Consider the following 23,223-nt stretch of genomic DNA (forward strand, 5'->3'; position numbering starts at 1 on the left):
GATGCCGACGCTGTTGCAAAATGGGTCGCAAGGTGTTCCGCGAGAATCAACGGGTCCGTGCAAAGGCCATCCGGGAGGTGAAGACCCGGGAGGGTAGACTGCCGATGGCAACCTTGGAGAGAGCGAAGTGTAGCCCATACCCGCGACAGAGGGACAGCAGAACCGAGGGAAGAAACAAAGCGTTCCCAACACATCCGTTTGCTCCGTTTGATTAAGTAACGGGCCCTTGCGCGAAGGCGTTTAAAGGTAATAAGATTGGCAACGGATGGATGCCTCTTAAGGTGTTGCAAAGCTCGACGGCGATCACGGATGGCAACGGCAATGTCCGAACTCCACCAAGGGACCTGCCGGCGGCGAAATGGTCCAGATGAGCGCGGGATAGCAAGGCTAGCAGCGTGAACAATCGCGTCAGACATGTCACGTATGACATCATCAATACCATCCGACAATGAGGGAGAAAAAACGACCTGTGCAGTATACAGAGGCCAATTGGCACGTTGGAAGGACCAACGAGGTGATCTGTCCATGGGGTAGCGGGAAGGGAGCGAGAGAATCAACGGGAAGTGGTCACTATCGCAAAGGTCGTCGTGCGGTGACCATTTTAGGGAAGGGAGGAGGGAGGGAGAAGAGAGAGAAAGATCAATGGCAGAAAAGCTACCATGACCGGCACTGAAATGGGTAGGGGAGCCATCGTTAAGAAGGCACAAGTCGTGGTCGGTAATAAACTGGTCAATGAGATGACCCCGACTAGATGGAAATGCACTGCCCCACAAGGGATGATGTGCATTAAAATCGCCAAGTATAAGGAAGGGAGGAGGAAGTTGCTGAAGGAGGGCACTTAAGGAGGCAGGTGTAGGAGTTCTGTCAGGAGGGAGATACAGATTGCAAATTGTGACTCCAGAGTCCAGGTGGATCCTAACAGCAACTGCTTCCAATGTAGTTTGGAGAGGAATCCACGTGCTGGCAATGTCCGTTCGGACCAACGTGCAAACTCCGCCAGACGCCCGTAGGGGGCCGACCCGATTTCGACAGAAAGCACGGAAGCCACGGAGGGTTGGTGAGTGACCACCAGTAAAATGAGTTTCTTGTAGAACCACACAAGCCGCAGAGTAAAACGAAAGAAGGGATTGCAACTCCGGTAGATGACGGTAATAGCCATTACAGTTCCATTGGATAGCCAAAGAACGATGAGTCAATTGGGGGATGAACAGGCTAATGTCAGTCATGCCGGTGGGTCACCACCCGTCACCGACAAGGAGGGGGCGACATCCATGAATAACAGGTCAGAGTTAGGTTGTGAAGATGGGGACGAGACCTCTGGCGATACCAGAGACTCCTTGTCCCGGGACTTGTGCTTCTTCTTTCTTTCTGTTTGGGATCGTGGAGGGCTGTGCAACAAAATGGAGCCAGCCACAGCAAGATCGGGAACAGAAAGAGAGCGGGCGATCTGAGGGCCCGCAGACCGTGGTTCTCGTGGTGGCCGCGTGGCAGCAGACCTTTGGCCTGGAAGGTGCCGGGAAGGGGGATCCCGCGAGGGGCGCCCATGACCGGCAGACGCCGAAGAAGCAGGACACTTCTCCAGCCGGGGAGAGGAAGCGGTGCCCGGGGGGGATGGTGTGGGAACCGCAGGGGGAGGGGGGAGGAAAGGGGTTCGGGACTGGGGTAAGGAATGAGGAGGAGGAGGGGGGTGAAGATACTGCTGAAGCATAACTAGTTGTCAGGGTCACTGGATGAAGGCGTGTATACTTTTTACGGGCCTCGGTATAGGTGAGACGATCAAGAGTCTTATACTCCTGTATCTTTTTCTCTTTCTGATACACTGGGCAATCCAGTGACAGTGAAGAATGATTTCCACGACAATTTACGCACACAGGAGGGGGAACACAGGAACTTCCCTCATGGAACGGATGTCCACAGTCACCACAGAGGGGGGCCTGCGAACAGCGCGAAGACATGTGGCCAAAACGCAAACACTTGAAACATCGCATAGGTGGTGGGATGTATGGCTTCACGTCACACCGATAGACCATAATCTTGACCTTCTCAGGGAGGGTGTCCCCTTCAAACGCCAAGATAAAGGCACCAGTGTCAACGCGGTTGTCCTTCGGACCTCTCTGAACCCGCCGAACAAAGTGAACCCCCCGCCGGCTTAGATTGTCCCGAAGTTCCTCATCAGATTGAAGGAGGAGGTCTCTATGGAAAATTACACCTTGCACCATGTTCAAGGACTGGTGTGGGGTAATTGACACAGGAATCGTACCAAGATGGGTACAGGCACGGAGAGCTGCAGACTGGGTAGCTGAAGCGGTTTTAATCAACAGCGACCCAGACCGCATCTTGCTGATAGAGTCCACCTCGCCAAACTTGTCTTCGATGTGTTCAACAAAAAACATAGGTTTCGTATGAGTAAAAGTATCCCCATCAGTTCTGGCGCAAACCAGATAGCGAGGGAAAGGTTTCGCCCCCAGCCGACGAGCCTGGCCCTCCTCCCAGGGGGTAGCCACGGAAGAGAAGGCGGAAGGGGCAGAGGAAGCAGCACGTGAAGAATCTTTTCCAGTCAAAGAGACGGCCGGAGAACGGCCAGAGTTGTGGACTCTTATGCGTTTCATGAGCATAGTATCCGCCCTGATACCACCCACTCCGATCAGGGGCTCTCCTCATGGGCGCCACCCAGCCACAGCAAGGGCCGTCTGGCACGGCGGCCATTGCTGGGAGTTCCGATGCTCCAGGACGACAAGCAACCACTCCTAGGCTTACATGAGGAGGTCACAGCTCAGGTATCAGACGTGTGATCCCTGTGTTTTCAGGGGGCTCAACCAAAAGGGTACATAGCGACCCCACCACACGGGCTGGCTACCGTGCTGGCTATGGACCCTAGCGTCAAACAACGACGTAAAGCAAACGATGGAATCAATGATGATGGCACACGCCGGAGACACTAGGTAAGGTGCTCTTCCCCAAATGGCTCACACTACGGAAGAAAATTTAGTGATGGAGGTCAAACCCCCAGAGGGGACCAGAGAATACCAAAAGGATGAAGGAATTACAGAACAAGGCCGAATTGCAAGGTCAACAGAACCAGGAGAATAGCAGGGCCAACATAAGGAAGGACACCATAAGTAGGGACACCAAGAGAGGGAGAGGAGAGGTCGGAGGGAAGGATGAAGGACAGGAAAGGAGGGGAAGGGAAAGGAAATGCAGCCCGGAAAAAGAAGGAAGGCTGCAATAGCTCGGGGCCCCGTGCTCGCCACGCACGTACTCACGAAAGGACCGCGAACCCCCTGGGGGGGGTTCATGTCGTATGAGAAGTTGTGTTCTACTCTAATTCGCGAGTCATTCTAATCATCTGCACCCCCATTCAAGGAAATCCACTACCGGCCATTAAAATTGTTACACCAGGAAGAAATGCATATGATAAACGGGTATTCATTGCACAAATATATTATACTAGAACTGACACGAGATTACATTTATATGCAATTTGGGTGCATACATCCTGATAAATCAGCACCCAGAACAACCACCTCTGGCCGTAATAACGGCCTTGATACGGCTGGGCATTGAGTCAAACAGAGCCTGGATGGCATGTACAGTTGCAGCTGCCCATGCAGCTTCAACACGATACCACAGTTCATCTAGAGTAGTGACTGGCGTATTGTGACGAGCCAATTGCTCGGCCACCATTGATGAGAAGTTTTCAATTGGTGAGAGATCTGAAGAAAGTGCTGGCCAGGGCAGCAGTCTTAACATTTTCTGTATCCAGAAAGGCCCATACAGGACCTGCAACATGAGTCTGTGCATTATCCTGCTGAAATGTAGGGTTTCGCAGGGATCGAATGGAGGGAAGAGCCTCGGGCTGTAACACATCTGAAATGTAACATCCACTGTTCCCAGTGCCGTGAGTGCGAACAAGAGGTGACCGAGACATGTAACCAATGGACCCCGTACCATCACGCTGGGTGATATGCCAGTATGGCGATGGTGAATACACGCTTCCAAAGTACATTCACCGTGATGTCGCCAAACATGGATGCACCATCATGATGCTGTAAACAGAACCTGGATTCATCCGAAAAAACTGACTTTTGCCATTCGTGCACCCAGGTTCGTCATCGAGTACACAATCGCAGGCGCTACTGTCTCTGATGCAGCGTCAAGGGTAACCACAGCCAGAATCTCAGAGTAGGCAGTCCATGCTGCTGCAAATGTCGATCTGTTTGTGCACATGGTTGTTGTCTTGCAAACGTCCCCATCTGTTGACTCAGGGATCGAGATGTGGCTGCACAATTCATTACAGCCACACGGATAAGGTGCCTGTCATCTCGACTGCTAGTGATACGAGGCCATTGGTACCCATTAAGTTCCGGATTTCCCTCCTGAACCCACCGATTCCATATTCTGCTAACAGTCAACGGATCTCTACCAACACGAGCAGCAATGGCACGATACAATAAACCTCAATCGCGATAGGCTACAATCCGACCTTTATCAAAGTCGGAAACTTGATGGTATGAATTTCTCCTCCTTACACGAGACATCGCAATAACGTTTCACCAGGCAACACCGGTCAACTGCTGTTTGTGTATGAGAAATCGGTTGGAAACTTTCCTCATGTCAGCACGTTGTAGGTGTTGCCACCGCGCCAACCTTGTGTGAATGCTCTGAAAAGCTAATCATTTGCTTATCACAGCATCTTCTTCCTGTAGGTTAAATTTCGCGTCTGTAGCATGTCATCTTCATGATGTAGCAATTTTAATGGCCAGCAGTGTACATGTTTGTAAAACGAAAGTAAAGGACATGCTTTTTTTGCGGTATGAGTAGAAGTTATCTTCTTTTGCTCCAATAACATTTGCAGAATGTGAAGAGGTCAAGCCTTTCCTCAACTACACATAGGATTTTACAGGCAGTGATTACCGGTACCTCTACGTCAAGAAAAACGACTACGGCGACCAAAAAAAAGGTAATAGGTCAGATATTACGTTGGCTGACACATCTCATGAAGTGCTCTGATCCACCTTTGGCTACAAGGAGAGAGCCAGCAGCTACATAAAACCCTACACCAACAAGAAAAACACCACTTCTTTTATCAGAACATTTCAAACTAATTTTCTTTCAAATTTAATTCAGTGCCACCTTATTAGATACTCACTCTGTCCACCCAATCTTCAATGTTGTTCTGTAGCATTACATTTCAAAAGCTTCTGTTCTCTTCTTGTCTAAATCGTTTATTGTCCACATTTCAGTTCCATACAAGGTTACACCCAGACAAACACCTTCAGAAAAGACATTCTCAAACTCAAATTTATATTTGAAGTTAAAACATCTCTCTTTCATAAATGCTGTTGTTGCGATTGCCACTCTGCAACTTCATCAGTTACTTCACCCATCATCAGTTACTTAGGTTCTCAAATAGCTCAACCCATCTGTTAGTTGATCTAGTTCTCTTAGCATCAGCCGATTTAACCCTTGAGCAGGCATGCCAATTTTTGTTACACGAGCGGGTGCGTAGTGTACTTTGCACACGTGCAAAAGAACAGCTGTTTCTATGTTGCCAATGTAAACAAATATGAGCAAAATCATAGTTTATTCTTAGTTTAATTAAACAGCAATACAATAAACTTACATTATATGACCTAATCACTGTTTAATAAAACAATAATAAAATAAACTTTCATTACGCCACTCTGCTGCTGCATACAAGGTTAACTCACAGTAATGACCCACTCGTAGCATTAAACAGTGCAGTTGCATCAGATCCCAGCGCTTATTCATTCAGTAATTATCTATGAGGCAACTATATCCTGTCTGCAGCTCATGGTAGTGTCCACGCTTCCCGAGCACGGGGTCCCAAGTTCGATTTCCGGCAGGGTCAGGGATTTTCACCTGCCTCGAGATGACTGGATGTTGTTATGTGATCTTCATTCTTCATTATCATTCATCCCCATTACAGTTGGAGGAAGGCAATGGCAAACCATCTCCACTAGGACCTTGCCTAGTACGGCGGTGTGAGTCTCCTGCACCTTTCCCCCACGCTCTGTCAAGGAGTATGGGACTTCATCATCAACTAACTTATTGTAGGATTGTGTTGCATGCTTGGAATTTGGAGCATTTACTTGCACAAATCATAATTGCTTTCTCACCCAGCTCACTGTTTATTTTACATTACTGCTGCTACTTGGATGTATAACACAACTGATCACTGTGTTACATGAAGCAATAATGAAGAAATAGGAACAGGCTCACAATTGTAAAACAGTGGAACAGTACAAGGCAATCTTATCTGGGGTTGGCACTCTTTACACACAGGCACGCCCGCTTAAGGGTTAAATTTACATTCCCCTACCCTCATTTCAGTTTTCTTATTTCTAACTTGTACCCTCTTTTCAAGATGTTATCCGTTCCATTAGTTGGTTACATGTTAAGTAGATCACTGGAGTGTTATCTTTTTTTGAAATGTGAAACTGGTCAGTTTACAGCATATGTATATGTTTTAATGAACATACTTTTTAGTCCTACTCCTGAAACTAAATTTGTAAAAAAGGTTTCTAAGCTACCAGTAAAGCAACAGAAGAAGCTGACCAAAAGAGATGATATTAAATTAGATTTAAAATTGCTTTGCTATCTAACATTTTATGTTTTTGGCCAATGATCAAAAATTTTTTGACCCACTGAAAACTTTAATAATCGGTAATACTGTTAAATGTCTTTTCATTCAGTGTTTTGGGCACTGACATCATATTCTTCTCAAAATTTGGTGGATTATTTAGGATGAATTTCATTCGTCAACCTATACATTCTGATGGTGCAGTTAAAAAGCTTAACTCCTTGCAGAGGTACCTACATATGATGACCGTGGGTGAACAGCACATTATTATTGCTTCTCATTTTTGTGCAATCAATACTTTTTTTCTAAGTGGTGAGTTACTCCAGAAAATGATTCCATATGACATTATTGTGTGGAAATGTGAAAATATGTAGGAAGCTTCACTCGTTTGTTCCCAAGGCTAGCAATTATATAAAGAAAAAAGTAGATGAACTTAGCTGTTTGAGCAGCTCAGTAATACAATTCTTCCAGTTCAAATGTCCAACAATATGTGCACCCAAAAATTTGGACTATTCTACTTTGTCTAATCACTTTTATTCATGTGCTACATCATTTGTTGGTATGACTATTTGTTGTAGATAACTGAACATAGTGCCTTTTCTCAGAAATTTGGGACACTCGGTTTTCAGAGAAAAGCTTGATTATTTGAAAAACATCACTAACCATCTCTTCTATTGCTAATGGGATTTACTGTACTGCTGATCCCTTGTCCTCTGCTGATTCCAACAATTACAATGTCACTGCCAGGATAAGATTTATTTATAGTTCCATCTTATACTGCGCACTGTGTACAGAATGAGTAACATAGGTGACTGGTTACAAAACTGTCTGCCTGTCTTCCTCTCATGTTGCTCAACTCAATTTCTGTACAATGTTAAGACAACCTTTTGCTTGCTGCATATTCTGTCTGATAACTTCAAGATTCCAAAAAGAATCTAAGATTAGACACAACAAAACAGTGAATACATTACACCACTTGATGTTGAATGAGAGGAAGAAAATAACCTCATATTTTGTCCGATAAATACTTTTTTTTAATATTTCAGCAACATTTATACATGCAAATGGCATAGCCACTGAATAACATTCTCTGATGGTATGCACAGGAAGTCAACTCAACAACGAAACCTTTGTGCGGGTACGAAGGTAACGTAAGAATGGGAAAGGAATAACAGGTCAACTGGCAGTAGCGTAGCACACCCGTCGACTGGGCCAATCAACAGACACGGGCGTTGACGATGTTGACGAACTCCGGCTTGAGTGAGGCGCCACCCACCAGGAAGCCGTCGATGTCTGCCTCCTGCGCCAGCTCCTTGCAGTTGGCCCCTGTGACGGAGCCACCGTACATTATGCGTGTCTGCTCCGCCACCTGCGGGGACACGTTCGTCGACAGCCACGACCGCAACTGCTGGTGCACCTCTTGAGCCTGCACATTACAGCATTTGCACTCAGTTTCCAGAAAAAACACAGATAAAAAGGAGTGACAAACTATGAATAGTACTGTAACAGGGTGTATACGTGGACAAGAAGAAAAAAAATTCCCGGATTTCCCGGTTAAAATTACACTTTCTCCCAGGTGAAAATACACTATTTCCGTGTTAAGTGACAGCATACTTTTCCTCGGAACTGTAAAACTTATCAATCCTTTGAATGTTTATGGTTTTATGCACTGTCTTAGAACTTCCCGAACCTTTAGAAAACCAAACCCACTATATATGAAAAAAAAAATTTTTTGATGTGCAGCAACATTTACGCTGCATGTTTTTGTATTATGAAAGTGTAAATTTAAATTCCACCAAATGCCGCATGTTACTTTCCAAAGCATTGAAATCAAGATTGCAATGCGCTTCTGTAGCCAGTCACAACTCATCACGTGATCTCGCCAGCCGATGACAGTGTATCTCCACAGTGTATCTCCTAGTGTACGATATGTGATGTAGTCAGCCAATAGCAATATCACTGTTAAGTAGCGCGTACACACAAACAGGGAAAGTTAATGGTTTACATTAACATACACAGTGTTGCTACAAGAAAAGCAAAGCTTTCACATACAATATTGGTCTCTAAGACTAATAAGCTGCAAGAGAAGCTATATTTTCACATATAATGTCGATTTTTATGTGCATGTTACACTTTCAGGTACACACACAAATGTGTCAGTAAAATTTTTAATAAAGATATAAATGTCTAATCTTGTGAGCTTGAAATTTTTCTTAAGGTACGTCCTCAGAGACTTTATTTTTAAATGAGAGTCAAATGCTCTGATTTATGAAATTCATCATACATTATTGCAGATAATTCATCTTGCATTTACTTTTGAAAGTTACACTTTTCAAACAACCATTCGCAATATTTTCCCGTGACCTGTTACAAATAGGTTCGTTTCAGCAGTTGCCAGAAACCGGTGTCACCACACTTGCACACCTACGATGATGCAGGAAGCTGGTATGTTCGTAGGTGTAAAACATTAGATCTTGCACTATGCCATAAAATAAACAAAACATCAGAAGATACTCCAAGAACATTGGACTTTCATGAACCATATTAAAATGCGTAATTCGGCTTAAAGTGCACATTCGTACGTCCAGATTCGGATGTAAATTTTCTTGAGTACCAGAACTGTATTATCTCATCTTTGGTTCTTTATTATGGCATAATGCCATACGTGCTAGAAGATGAAAACATGCACTTTTGAAATGCAGCGAACAGTTGAAACTAGCCCATAGTACGGAATTAAACACATCGTTTCAAATAAATTGACTGCCCCAGCGGAGAAGATTAATAAGAACCAAATTTCTTTAGCAAACTGACAAAAATAACTTCATTGTTCTGCAAGGCGATTAATGCTTGTCTGTCAGAAAGGTGGAGACAAAACCTGAAACCAACATATTTTAGCCTTTCGTAATTATGCAAACTTATTTCAATTCATTTGATTGCTCACGGCCATAGATATCCATTTTGTTTTCATTTAATGTGAGAGCAACAAATGAAGCAGAAACAGCAAAATCACTACACGTCAACACGGGTCGTGGAGACTCCCCACTACAACTCAGACTGCTCTGTGGATCAGCCCGGATCTCTGATATTTCCGAACTGGGTCAATATTAGATAATGGCACCCAACCACACATCTGTAGCCAGAAGCGACCACACATCTGTAGCCAGAAGCGGGAGAAGGTACTTCTCATACCGACTCAACTGCAAATGCACAAGACCCTGCCCGCAACTAATCAAATGAATCTAAAGTAAACAGTTGTGACGTCACACTCATCGGAGACAATCTGTTGTTAGGAAGCATTGTATAGTCTTCCCAAAGCCTTTGACCCACTTTGCAGTTGGGAAACTGCTTTTATGAGCACTGTGTTTTATTTTTGTACATGATGTATTTACTTTGCGACTTAAGTTTTGCTTTTTTTTCCTAGTTCATGTTTTGTTGCTGCAGTAATATTCTGCAGAAGCGGTATACGGTAATATCCTTTGTTAAGAGAATGTGATGTCTAAGATGTCTAGATCACCCATGTTCAGACAAATCACTTTAAGCATTTTCAAAAACTCTGTCAAGTTATAGACATGGTGTGGATAGTGATACACAAGTGGTTTCAGTTGCTATGCAATGTATTTGGCTTTGCTACACATTTGCAAATTTCTGGAGCTTGCTATTTTGATGCAGTGGAACTCCCTCTGAATATTTTTGGGAAGTCATAAAGCCACTGTGGTACTGATGCTATGGGGCACTGCTTTCGGATCATATCCTTGCCTCGTCCTGAGTTGTTGATCTGTACCACAGGTATGTAGGTGATACATTCCTGGTTTGGCCAGAAGGTAGAGGTAATAGAAGGAATTCCTGTGCTGCCTTAACAGCATAAACAGCAATGTCATACTCACCATGGACGTTTAAGAGAACAGGCACCCACCATTCCTAGATGTTCTGATGAAGAACCCCGATGGCACACAGGGAAAATCCATCTACAGGAAAAAAATAGTACCCAAACACCAATAGCTCCCTTCATCGAGCACGGCGCAAAGCTCCCTTCATCGTGCACGGCACAAATCCAAAATCACCATCCTGGTAGAATATGAGCCCTATGCGACAAGGAAAGTCTGCCTATCAAGTTACAATATCTGCACAAATCTTTCACAAGAATGGCTACTTAGAGACACAAATAAGATATGCGCTCCAGCCGAGCAGGAAGAAGAAAGAAACAATATAGATGAATAAACAACAAACCACCTGGTGTCCCTCCTGTGTGAAAGGGCCTGCCGGTGAGATCGAGCAGTTCTAGGCGCTCAAGTCTGGAACCACGCGACCACTACAGTTGCAGGTTCGAATGCTGCCTCAGGCATTGATGTGTGTTATGTCCTTAGGTTAGTTAGGTTTAGGTAATTCTAAGTTCTAGGGGACTGATGACATCAGATAAGACCCATAGCACTTAGAGCCATTTGAACCATTTGTGTGAAAGGCCACCAACAGCCAAGACTGCCAGAATAACAGAGAAGCACAACATAAAAACCATTTTCCACTCAATGGTTAAAACTGATGCAATAATGCACCTTTGGGTGCTGCACATGAGGAAGCTGCAACTCTGCCAAATGGATGTCTGCAGTGACAGAGCACAGCATCAATAAAAACACACATTTGTTTTTGAACAGACAAAGGTACTGCACCGTACCATGGGTTCTGGGATTCAATCATAAAGAGGAAGTGGAATTACAAATACATGATGATTTTGTTAACTGTGATAGTGATATACAAAAGCAGAACTTGATACCCCCGCCTCCTACATGTATAATTATTATAACAGTGTAGAACTTGCAGAGAAGTTACTTGAAAAGAAAATTTGAGTTTGTGGAATGATATGGCAAAATAGAGGATTTCTAGAAAAATTATAACGTGCAAAAGTCAATGTGTTTGAAGCTTGTCAACAGAAAGGTGAAGTATTCACACAGATACAGAGAACTTCAAAAACTAAAACGATACAAATAATCTCTTCAATACATAATGCCACTGACTGACACTCAAAGGAAATGTAGAAAAACCAATTACACAATAAAAAAAACCTGAAAGCTTATTAGACTATAACAAATACATGAAAGGAGTGGAGCGGGCAGACCAATATTTGAGTTGTTATTCTATATGAAGAAAAACTATAAAAGGGTCAACAAATTGTGTATTATATAATGCATTCTGTATATGTCGATATTTCAATACAGAACACAAGAATCTCCAATTTCATATTTTTTTTACTGAGTGTCTGATTCGTGGATAAAAAGACCATATAGGTGCTTCTGAGCAAAACTTGGGGGTTGCCACTACATTGCGTACGTCTCGTCATGATCCGATTGGCAGACTTTCTGGTCACATATAGGAACACCAACTAGCACCTATTTCCAAAACAAATAAACAAACACGAAGAAACTGACATGTATGTTACAAAAATTAGAAAAAAAAAGAGGACAACAAACTTAATGTGCAAGTCTTGTGGACTTTAGACAAAGTTCAGGGTACAAAACCAACAAGCACTTGTAGGAAAGAGCCTGTGCTAACTACAGGGTGTTTCAAAAATGACCGGTATATTTGAAATGGCAATACAAACTAAACAAGCAGCGATAGAAATACACCGTTTGTTGCAATATGCTTGGGACAACAGTACATTTTTAGGCGGACAAACTTTCGAAATTACAGTAGTTACAATTGTCAACAACAGATGGCGCTGCGGTCTGGGAAACTCTATAGTACGATATTTTCCACATATCCACCTTGCGTAGCAATAATATGGCGTAGTTTCTGAATGAAATTACCCGGAACCTTTGACAACGTGTCTGGCGGAATGGCTTCACATGCAGATGAGATGTACTGCTTCAGCTGTTCAATTGTTTCTGGATTCTGGTCTTTCAAGTGTCCCCACAGAAAGAAGTCACAGGGGTTCATGTCTGGCGAATAGGGAGGCCTATCCACGCCGCCGCCTGTATGTTTCGGCTAACCCAAAGCTATCACACAATCATCGAAATATTCATTCAGGAAATTAAAGCCGTGCGATGTGGCCGGGCACCATCTTGCATAAACCACGAGGTGTTCGCAGTGTCGTCTAAGGCAGTTTGTACCGCCACAAATTCACGAAGAATGTCCAGATAGCGTGATGCAATAATCGTTTCGGATCTGAAAAATGGGCCAATGATTCCTTTGGAAGAAATGGCGGCCCAGACCAGTACTTTTCGAGGATGCAAGGACGATGGGACTGCAACGTGGGGCTTTTCGGTTCCCCATATGCGCCAGTTCTGTTTATTGACGAAGCCGTCCAGGTAAAAATAAGCTTCGTCAGTAAACCAAATGCTGCCCACATGCATATCGCCGTCATCAATCCTGTGCACTACATCGTTAGCGAATGTCTCTCGTGCAGCAATGGTAGCAGCGCTGAGGGGTTGCCGCGTTTGAATTTTGTACGGATAGAGGTGTAAACTCTGGCGCACGAGACGATACGTGGACGTTGGCGTCATTTGGACCGCAGCTGCAACACGGCGAACGGAAACCCGAGGCCGCTGTCGGATCACCTGCTGCACTAGCTGCGCGTTGCCCTCTGTGGTTGCCGTACACGGTCGCCCTACCTTTCCAGCACGTTCATCCGTCACATTCCCAGTCTGTTGAAATTTTTAAAAAGGTCCTTTATTGTATGGCTTTTCGGTCCTTTGGTTGCATTAAACCTCTGTTGAAAACTTCGTCTTGTTGCAACAACACTGTGTTCTAGGCGGTGGAATTCCAACACCAGAAAAATCCTCTGTTCTAAGGAATAAACCATGTTGTCCACAGCACACTTGCACGTTGTGAACAGCACACGCTTACAGCAGAAAGACGACGTACAGAATGGCGCACCCACAGACTGAGTTGTCTTCTATATCTTTCACATCACTTGCAGCGCCATCCATCGTTGAAAATTGCAACTACTGTAATTTCGAAAGTTAGTCCGCCTGAAAATGTACTGTTGTCCCAAGCACATTGCAACAAACGGTGCATTTCTATCGCTGCTCGTTTAGTTTGTATTGCCGTTCCAAATATACCGGTCATTTTTGAAACACCCTGTAGCTTGTGACAAAGGAGGTGGGCAGACAAACCAAGGAAGCAGGACAGAATATTTTGTGAAAATAACTACCTGTTGTAGTTGACACAGAAGTGTAAACACACACACACACACACACACACACACACACACAGTTTACCTGCTGAGGGGTTGCAGTCTTCCCAGTGCCGATTGCCCATACAGGTTCATATGCCAGCACGACGCGGCTCCAGTCGGTTATCTTGTCAGCGATTGCCTTTGTCTGTGCAAACACGACATCCGTGGTACGTCCCGCTTCACGTTCCTCCAGCTTCTCCCCGATGCACGCAATAATCGAAAGGCCCGACTCCAGAGCGTGCGCACATTTTTCTGCAATCAGCTACAAACCACGTAATTTAGTTACTCGTACGACAATGTAGGACTATGCGAGGCAGTGCTGATGTTAAGACATGTTAGAAAATAGTTGAAGGAAGAAAAACTTACACCCATAACAGTTATAAATACAGTTACACCCATAACAGTTATAAATACAGAACAATTATGACTAAGCTGACTGGTACACACCCTTTGAAATTATCATGGACAAAAACAGGAAGCAAAAGGTACTCCACAAGTTTTGCAGAAACCAGACTGCAGTTATAAGACTAAGAATACGGAAAGAAAGAAGTGCTTCAGAAGGGAGTGAGATAGGGTTGAAACCTACCCTCACGTTATTCAAGCCATCCACAGAGAAAGCAGTAAAAGAGCCCAAAGCGAGATTTTGAAAGTAAATTAAAAATCGTGGGCAAGAATTTAAAATTCCTCGACATCAACTGAGTTAGGTATAGTTGTACATCCCAATGAAATATGAAAAATTGTGCCACACAGTACTCGAACGCACATTTCCCACTTGTGGTCCACTTAACTTCGGCTATCTGTGCATGCTCCCTGGACTGACCCAAACTTCCATATGCGACACTATCTACATCCTCGCGTTATGGTCCATTAGACCTAATACAACTGATGCACTAGAATTTGCAGTAAGCAAATACATTTTGTAAGTGTTGCATACATTTGTGGATTGTCACTAGCATGTTCTTTTACCCATGCACATAAGAAAGAAATTTTAAGTTTCACGTTTTTCAATGACAGCGTTAATTCTGGCAGAGATTGAGGATGACTTGGAACCACCAGTTGAATGGAATGGGTAATATCTTAAAAAGAGGTTATACGATGAACATCAAGTAATCTAAGAGCAATGAAATGGACTTAAATCAAGTGGTGCAGTGGGAATTAGATTATGCAATGAGACACTGAAAGATGTAAACAAGTTCTGCTGCACGGACAGTAAAATAACTGACAATAGCCGAAGTAGAGAAAATATAAAATGCAGACTCCCAATAGTTAGAAAAGTATTCCAGAAAACGAGAAAGCTGTTAACACTGAATATAAATTTAAGTGGTAGAAAGTATTTCCTGAATGTATTTGGTTGGAGCATAGCCATATATAATAGTGAAGCATGTATGATACAAAGTTTAGACAAGGAATGAAAAGAGTCGTTACTGAGGAAACAACTTGATCAAAAGATAGGACCAGTCGATAGGACACGCCCTGAGGCATCAATGGTGGTAAATTTAGCAACAGAGGGAAATGTGAGAGGGCAGAGGCAGACCTACACATGAATACAGCAAACAGGCTGAAACGGGTTTAAGTTGCAGTAACCACACACAGATGAAGACCACAGGACAGGTTAATGTCTCTTTATGCTTTATTTCAGTAAACTTTTTCTCACACTGCACTCGCTACATGTGTGTGTTACAGTCTGTACCCTGTTAAAGGTTGTACCCTTGTGAGGTTTATTGTCAATAGTTAATTACATGTAAGAAAAAGCATTTTACATAAATACAGTATTCTGCTATGGGGCAGAAATCTGGCAGCCAGGGTAGCAAGTACAGAAGGTGGGCTCCAAATGGCACACTGCAATTAAGATGTTACATTCACAAGTGATCAACCAATTCTTTCAAAAAATTTATTCTGGCTGAGGAACTATGCGCTGAGAAAAATTTTGAAAATAATATAGTGAAAAAACAGTAGTCTATGGAGGGGAGACAGGGGGGAGGGGGGGGGGGGGGAGAGAGAGAGAGAGAGAGAGAGAGAGAGAGAGAGAGAGAGAGAGAGAGAGAGAGAGAGAGAGAGAGAGAGAGAGGGGGGGGGGGGGGGGGGGGGGGGGGGGGGAAGATACAAGTAATTAATAGTACTTACTTCATCTGTTTCACCAAAAACATTTCTTCGCTCAGAGTGGCCAATAATAACCCATTTAACGCCAATATCCAGGATCATTGCAGGGCTGATTTCACCTGAAACAATAAACAATAATCATCAGAGGACAATGAAACCTGTAATTTAAAGATCAAGGAAGTAGAAACCCAGAAGCACAAGTAAGCAGGATTCGAGGGACTGTGCGATCCTAGATAAAATCCTTCAGGACAAAGCACAATAACATTCTGCTGAAAGTGTGTGTCCATGCCAATAGACACAATCGTAGTTGGCTTGCTGAGACTTTCCAACTGGCACCAGAGGCAGCACTAAATTCACTGCCAACCACAACTGCAGCGCAATTGGCAATCTCTGCACTGCTGGCAATGAGATGGACTTCCGCTGTTGTGATAAGCGGCACCACAGGCAGCAAGAGACGATTCACATTCAGCTCTTGTGTACAACAATTTTAATACGGAGTTCCAGGGTTGCTGTTCGTAGCTAGAGTTCACAGTGGAAGCCTGTGAGATAGTCTTCAAGTAGTCATCTATAGATAGCCTTTGCATAGAGACAAATGTTTACTACAGTGATTGACAGTGTGGCTTCTGGACAGACACAGTCTTGTTGACATTGTATTCAGTAACGCACACATTGACAGGCCACTGCTTAGTTTTATCTTTCCGCAAGTATATCCAGCGAGTTGCTGCACAACTTCAGTTAAGTATCACAGCACAATAAAGTTCCTATGCATGTGCATGTGCGTGTGTGTGTCACTAATTTGCTTGCACCGTTACAGTTCCTCCGACCACCCTGCAGCACCTAAATTTAATACTTGTGCAAGCTGTTCTATCCATATGACCTGTACACATCAAAACAAGTAAAGATCACACAGTTTGATAATATCCCAATGAATTCCCAGGCAGAGCCATCAAAGAAGACTGTCAAAATACCAGCTATTATTTTACCTTGCAGTATCGTGAAAGTTACGCTAACAGATCTTTTCACAGGTGTGTCTATACTGAAAGTCATGTTGACGACACCAAGGAAAGTAAGCACACACAAAGAGGTACAAAAACTAGGCAAGCAAAACTCACATTTTTGGATTACAGGTTTCTTAGAAAACTTGCCTAAACAGTAACAAACAAGCGACTTGACAAACAGGTGAGTATTTGTTTCAAAATCACTAGTGGCATTCGATATGTAATGCGACACATTTACTTTCTGAAAGCAGTTTGGTTTCATTCATGAATCCAGTACACCATATTATTTCCCACACTTTTGGCTACAAAACCCTATTTTCAACATCAACTCCACTGAATGCAACGGCCTTACAGCACTTTACTGGGAAGGTCTGTATGCTTGCATGGTACCATACTGCTGATCGACATCTGAGCCAACTTCTTCCTGCATAAATAACCTCTATCATCTATGTACCGCTTCCCACAGAGCACACTCTTCATTGGGTCATCTAGATGAAAGTCTGAAGGTGCGAGATTCGGGCTACAGGATGGATGTGTGCAGACTTGTGAGGCCTTGCATTATCACAGAGGAGAAGTTTGTTTTGATTTTTGTGGTGAAGAATGCACTGAAGTCATTTCTTTAATTTCCGGCAGGTAGCACACCTGTATGTAACCGGCCGACATGCTGGAGATCGGAGCGGTTTGTGTGACATTGTTGTGACGACTCCTCACGCTTTAGTTCACTACCACGTCTCTGCGATGCTCTGATTTTCTGCCAAAAGAAACTCAATGACAGTTTTCTACTCGGAACACACCTCCGTTACAGACACTATTTTGAAGGTTATGTATAGTGTAACCATCTACTGAAACTTCCTGAAACTATAGGGGCTGAAGCAAGAATGTTCGACAACGTCCCACAGCAAATTCTGTGTTTTTTAACTGAAATCGGCTGATTGAAAAAAAAGTGTGCACTACTTATTGAAAGCTCATCCTATTTGTCCTTATAAAGTACAAGAGATGGCAGTCTTAGTATCAAAACAGTTTGCTGGTAGTAAGCACCATCTGTTGCTAGAGGGGAGGTTACATTATAGCTGTATCCATCACCTAGCTTCATTGTTCCAGTCGATTTAAGTAAGAAGCATATGATTACTTCAAAACACGGGAAAAAATGAGTTTCAAATGGTGATTAAACACATCTATTTAAAAGGCTTAACAGTGAAACCGATCAGAAGTTGAGCTGGATGAAGTTCACGACATCTGCTCCTGTGTTGCAACTGTTTACAATTGAGTAAATCAATTTAAATGTGGCTGTACATCCACACGAGATTAATTCCATTTGGGACATCCAACAAACCTGACCACCACCAAAATTACTGACAAAATCGACAACATGATTTTGAGTGATTGACAGATGGAAGTGTATAAAATAACTGAAGCCACATGCATCTCATCTCACAAGGTACAGTGTTTTCAACTTTGAGCAAACATGGCACCAATCTTGCTGAGGTCTTATTGACAGCCAATTATTCATGCACAGTGGAGAATAAACCCTTCTGTGCGGTCAACACAGGTTTCTGTTTGAATACCTAACTGAGGACAAAACATAGGTACACAACTATACTCCAGAGATTAAAGAACAATCAAAATAGCGTGGTTTTTTTTTTTTTTTTTTTTTTTTTTTTAAAAAAGATTAATGGACCCCAAAGATGGAAAAGAATGTGAAATTGGCTGGCAAGATGATGGCCATGGTTTTTCAGATGCATGCAGAATCATCCGCATTGACTACTTACAAAAGGATGAATAATAACTGGAGAGTATTATGAATCATTACTGGACCAGTTAAGTGAAGAATCAGGGAAAAAAGTCCGTATCTGAAAAAGATATTTTCCCATCACGTAAATGCAGAATTCTCCGATTGCGCACAGTATAACAGCAGCTAGCGATAATTGGGGGGTATCTGTCTCTTACTGTGTACTAACATATTCCTTGGCAGAATGCACACTGAAGGGAAATGTCATTTCAAGACTTCGTTGAAAACAGAAGGTAATATTACTTTCTTGAAGTACTTTCTCTCAATTTCTGGTAGAAGTTAGGACTCCTGTCACTGTAACATTACTCTGGAGTCCAAAAAAGTTAATGTCACCACAGTGGTGATTAGGAATCCTGTGAATTTTTTGCTGCTCAATATGATGATACAGCATACATCAAGAGAAGCCATCAACATAAAATGCATGAAGATTGTCTTACGCAAAATGGTGGTTAAACTTACAAAAATATTTAACCCTTCGTTGGGCACAGTTTTTGTAAGGACTCAGCGAATTATTATTTTTTCTTTTTTGTATCTTATTAGGATAATGATCAACTGAATATATTTAATTTCTGATCATTTTATTTTGGACGTTTATTAAAACTATTGTGGGCAGTATTCTTCCCACAGTCCTTTTGTGTGCTGTTGGAGGATGCGATTACACAAATTTTGAATTGACACTAAACACATCTGGGGAAGACGACTTGATATGTACCAGATTTAAAAATCTGGCAACTTCTGCTTGAGCCCACGAGTGCGGGATACTGTAGAAATGAACCAATTGTGTTCCAAGTTCACAATTGACAAAGCTAGTAATCTCTCAACAACTCATTGCTGTAGTCATTTTGACGCACCTGGTACAATGTATTACCAAAAGATGCCGGCCACATTTTGAATTAGTAAGACATATTCCCAAAATCATAGTAACACAATTAAGCTGGTGGTAAGTATATCTCGTACAGTCCCCAAAGGGAAGTATTAGTTTTATGGTAAGTATATTTCCCATGGCCCACAAAAGACATACCGAGACGTTTCATGACAAATGCTGTAATCCACAACAAACAAACTACAGCTTGTGCTGTGGACTACCACTACTAGCCAGGAAGAGGGTAAAGAAACAGTGATAAGCGTATTGGCTGTGGCCTGCAAAATGGTTAAATAGTATAGACAAACAGTTAGAAACAACTAAAGACACCTTGTTACGAGGTGCATTCAAGTTCTAAAGTCTCCGATTTTTTATATCCGGACTGGAAAGAGATAGAAACATGCGCATTGTTTTAAAATGAGGCCGTGTTCATTGTCAATACGTCCCAGAGATGGCAGCACCGTACGGCATATGGAATTTTACCACCAGCGGAGAGAATGAGAACTGTTTTAAATACTTAAAATGGCGACGTTTTCCTTACTTGAACAGCGTGCAGTCATTCGTTTTCTGAATTTGCGTGGTGTGAAATCAATTGAAATTCATCGACAGTTGAAGGAGACATGTGGTGATGGAGTTACGGATGTGTCGAAAGTGCGTTCGTGGGTGCGACAGTTTAATGAAGGCAGAACATCGTGTGACAACAAACCGAAACAACCTAGGACTCGCACAAGCCAGTCTGACGACATGATCGAGAAAGTGGAGAGAATTGTTTTGGGGGATCGTCGAATGATTGTTGAACAGATCGCCTCCAGAGTTGGCGTTTCTGTGGGTTCTGTGCACACAATCCTGCATGATGACCTGAAAATGTGAAAAGTGTCATCCAGGTGGGTGCCACGAGTGCTGACGGGCGACCACACGGCTGCCCGTGTGGCATGTTGCCAAGCAATGCTAACACGCAACGACAGCACGAATGGGAATTTCTTTTCGTCGGTTGTGACAATGGATGAGATGTGGGTGCCACTTTTCAATCCAGAAACAAAGCGCCAGTCAGCTCAATGGAAGCGCACAGATTCACCACCACCAAAAAAATTTCGGGTAACCGCAAGTGCTGAAAAAATGATGGTGCCCATGTTCTGGGACAGCGAGGGCGTAATCCTTACCCATTGCATTCCAAAGGGCACTACGGTAACAGAAGCATCCTACGAAAATGTTTTGAAGAACAAATTCCTTCCTGCACTGCAACAAAAACGTCCGGGAAGGGCTGTGCGTGTGCTGTTTCACCAAGACAACGTACCCACACATCGAGCTAATGTTATGCAACAGTTTCTTCGTGATAACATTGAAGTGATTCCTCGTGCTCCCTACACACCTGACCTGGCTCCTAGTGCCTTTTGGCTTTTTCCAACAATGAAAGACACTCTCCGTGGCCGCACATTCACCAGCTGTGCTGCTATTGCCTCAGCAATTTTCCAGTGGTCAAAACAGACTCCAAAGAAGCCTTTTCCGCTGCCATGGAATCATGGCGTCAACATTGTGAAAAATGTTTACGTCTGCAGGGTGATTACGTCGAGAAGTAACGCCAGTTTCATCGATTTCGGGTGAGTACTTAATTAGAAAAAAAAAATTGAAGGCCTTAGAACTTGAATGCACCTTGTATAAACCACAAACCCACTGGTTGCAAAAAAATTAAATATAGTTATATTCCTGAAGAGTCTTAACTCCAAAAGAAAAGACAGAAGCTAAAAGGCCTCAGTACACAAGATAATGTGGTAGTTACAGGATGAAATGAAATGGTTGTTATAGATGCGAACAACAAAATATCTGGTTTCAGAGAATCTTGGATGTACACTGTAGATAAGTTCAACTTTGAAAATGGAATGCAATGTAAAAGAAAGCAGGCCTCAAAATACAGTGATATTAAGCAGGTCTCGCTCCTAACTAAGGCCGTTTTCTCTACAAACAAAGACATACTGCTACTTAATCTAAAAACGAAGACGGACTGCTACTTATAGCTGTCAATAAATATACTTAATTTATGTTTATGATACACAAAAACTGTATGTCTGGAATATTATACCAATATTTCATACACTATTTGCAAAAGTTAGAAGAAAGAAAATTAATGTAGAAGAGTTGAAAATTCTGAGTTATGTGCATATGCTCCACGAAATTTGTAACCGATGCTACAGGCAAAATATATGTGATTTTCTCCATGAATATATAGTTAACTTTCAATCGCTTTCAACTGGTGATCCACCACTCTCATCAGAAAAACAATGGTGACAGTGACAAGATATCGGCGTGAGATTCAGGACTGTACATCAGGCAGTTGCAAGCACAGAAATCTTATGGAAAATGATATTTCAGATTTTTTTTTTTTGTTCATGTCAGTAGCTAAAACTTTACTCAGGTAGGTTTTTTTTTTGTCAAGTTCGATCACTAATGTGAAAAAATTAGTATAGGCCTTACTTGACATGGCAAGTTGAGACATTGGAAGCTGCGCGTACATTCACTTGCTACAATTCTACTCCTTATTTACCTAATTTTTTGTATGTAACACGTCTACTATAGTTATGTTCAATGACTAATTTCTGAAGTTTCAATCCCTACAGAACAGATGAAGATGAGGTTTTCAAGAACCAAATATCTGGTTGTTTATATCATCATTAGGTCTCAGTCAAAAGCCCCTTTGCTACACTTCTCAGAAAAACATTTTACTATTTCCAACACTTTTTTTTTTAAATATTCATAATTAAAATTCTTGCATGCCAGAACGTTCCAATCTAAAACTGTTATTCCAAAATTCAGAACTGTAGTCTTGTACCTCTGAATTTTCTGATTCTGAATTTTTTTTTAGTTTGCCTTTTTTTTAGCCTTTTTTTGTTGGGATTTGTCAATCCGCGTGGAAGCAGAAACTGTTATCACAAAACAGTTCCTATAATGTTTATTTTTTCACTATCCAACACACAACTAAACAAGATTCGATATTTTGCCAAGCATAATGTTGATGCTGTAAATTTGCTCGCTTTCTTGATATAAAATATAATGACAGAATTTGAAATTTATTCTTATAACTATAACTGCACATAATGCAGAATGTCAGCCAGCCAGTCCAAGTTCCCCTATTAAATTGTGGCCATCTCCATTTTGTTAGCAGTCAAGCAGTCAGATTCAGCAAAAACCATACAAAAATTGAACATCTCTATTTTAATTACTCTGTGAATACAGCTTTTATGTGCTGTGACCATATACATGTACAAAACTTCACATTGTGAGAGTCAGAATTGGAGTGTGTAATGTTCCAACTTTTACATGAAATTTATCAAAATTTATGTAACTATGTCAGATACCTCTGGATAATAAATTGATAACCATACAAAAATCATTATGTGTAATTATAATAAACAGCTGTGAAACAAGGGCACCACTGTTTCCTCTTTTTTGCTCTGCTCTTTTCTTTTTTCCACTGTGCTTGTCTCTGTCGGTTAGCTCGATTCATGTTACGCAATTAATTGTTGATTCGATGAAATGATCTTAGGAGATCTTTCTTCAACTTTTACTTAATTATCTGCAACTGGAACTGTTATTAGAAATCAGAATAGCATATGCGTGGATTTGAATACTGCGCATTTCATGTAGAGCATTTTTTGTTTTAAATACTACGCTGTGTGGAATTGTGTAGATTGACTTTTATTTCAATAA

General features: G+C 42.4%; 1 protein-coding gene across 1 annotated transcript in view; it reads right to left on the reverse strand.

The window, feature by feature from the left end:
• Positions 1-7,613: 7,613 nt before the first annotated feature.
• LOC126295224 (triosephosphate isomerase B-like) overlaps positions 7,614-23,223 on the reverse strand; it is a 40,341-nt gene continuing 24,731 nt past the window's right edge. Inside the window, exons 3-5 of the mRNA XM_049987569.1 lie at positions 15,897-15,991; positions 13,816-14,034; positions 7,614-8,030 (exon numbers count right to left, since the gene is read on the reverse strand). Coding sequence (XP_049843526.1) covers positions 7,821-8,030; positions 13,816-14,034; positions 15,897-15,991 — 524 coding nt within the window. The 3' untranslated portion in view covers positions 7,614-7,820. The remainder of the gene's footprint in view (positions 8,031-13,815; positions 14,035-15,896; positions 15,992-23,223) is intronic.

The sequence above is a fragment of the Schistocerca gregaria genome, chromosome 11 (assembly GCF_023897955.1).
Source record: "Schistocerca gregaria isolate iqSchGreg1 chromosome 11, iqSchGreg1.2, whole genome shotgun sequence".
In the NCBI taxonomy this organism is placed as follows: domain Eukaryota; kingdom Metazoa; phylum Arthropoda; class Insecta; order Orthoptera; family Acrididae; genus Schistocerca; species Schistocerca gregaria.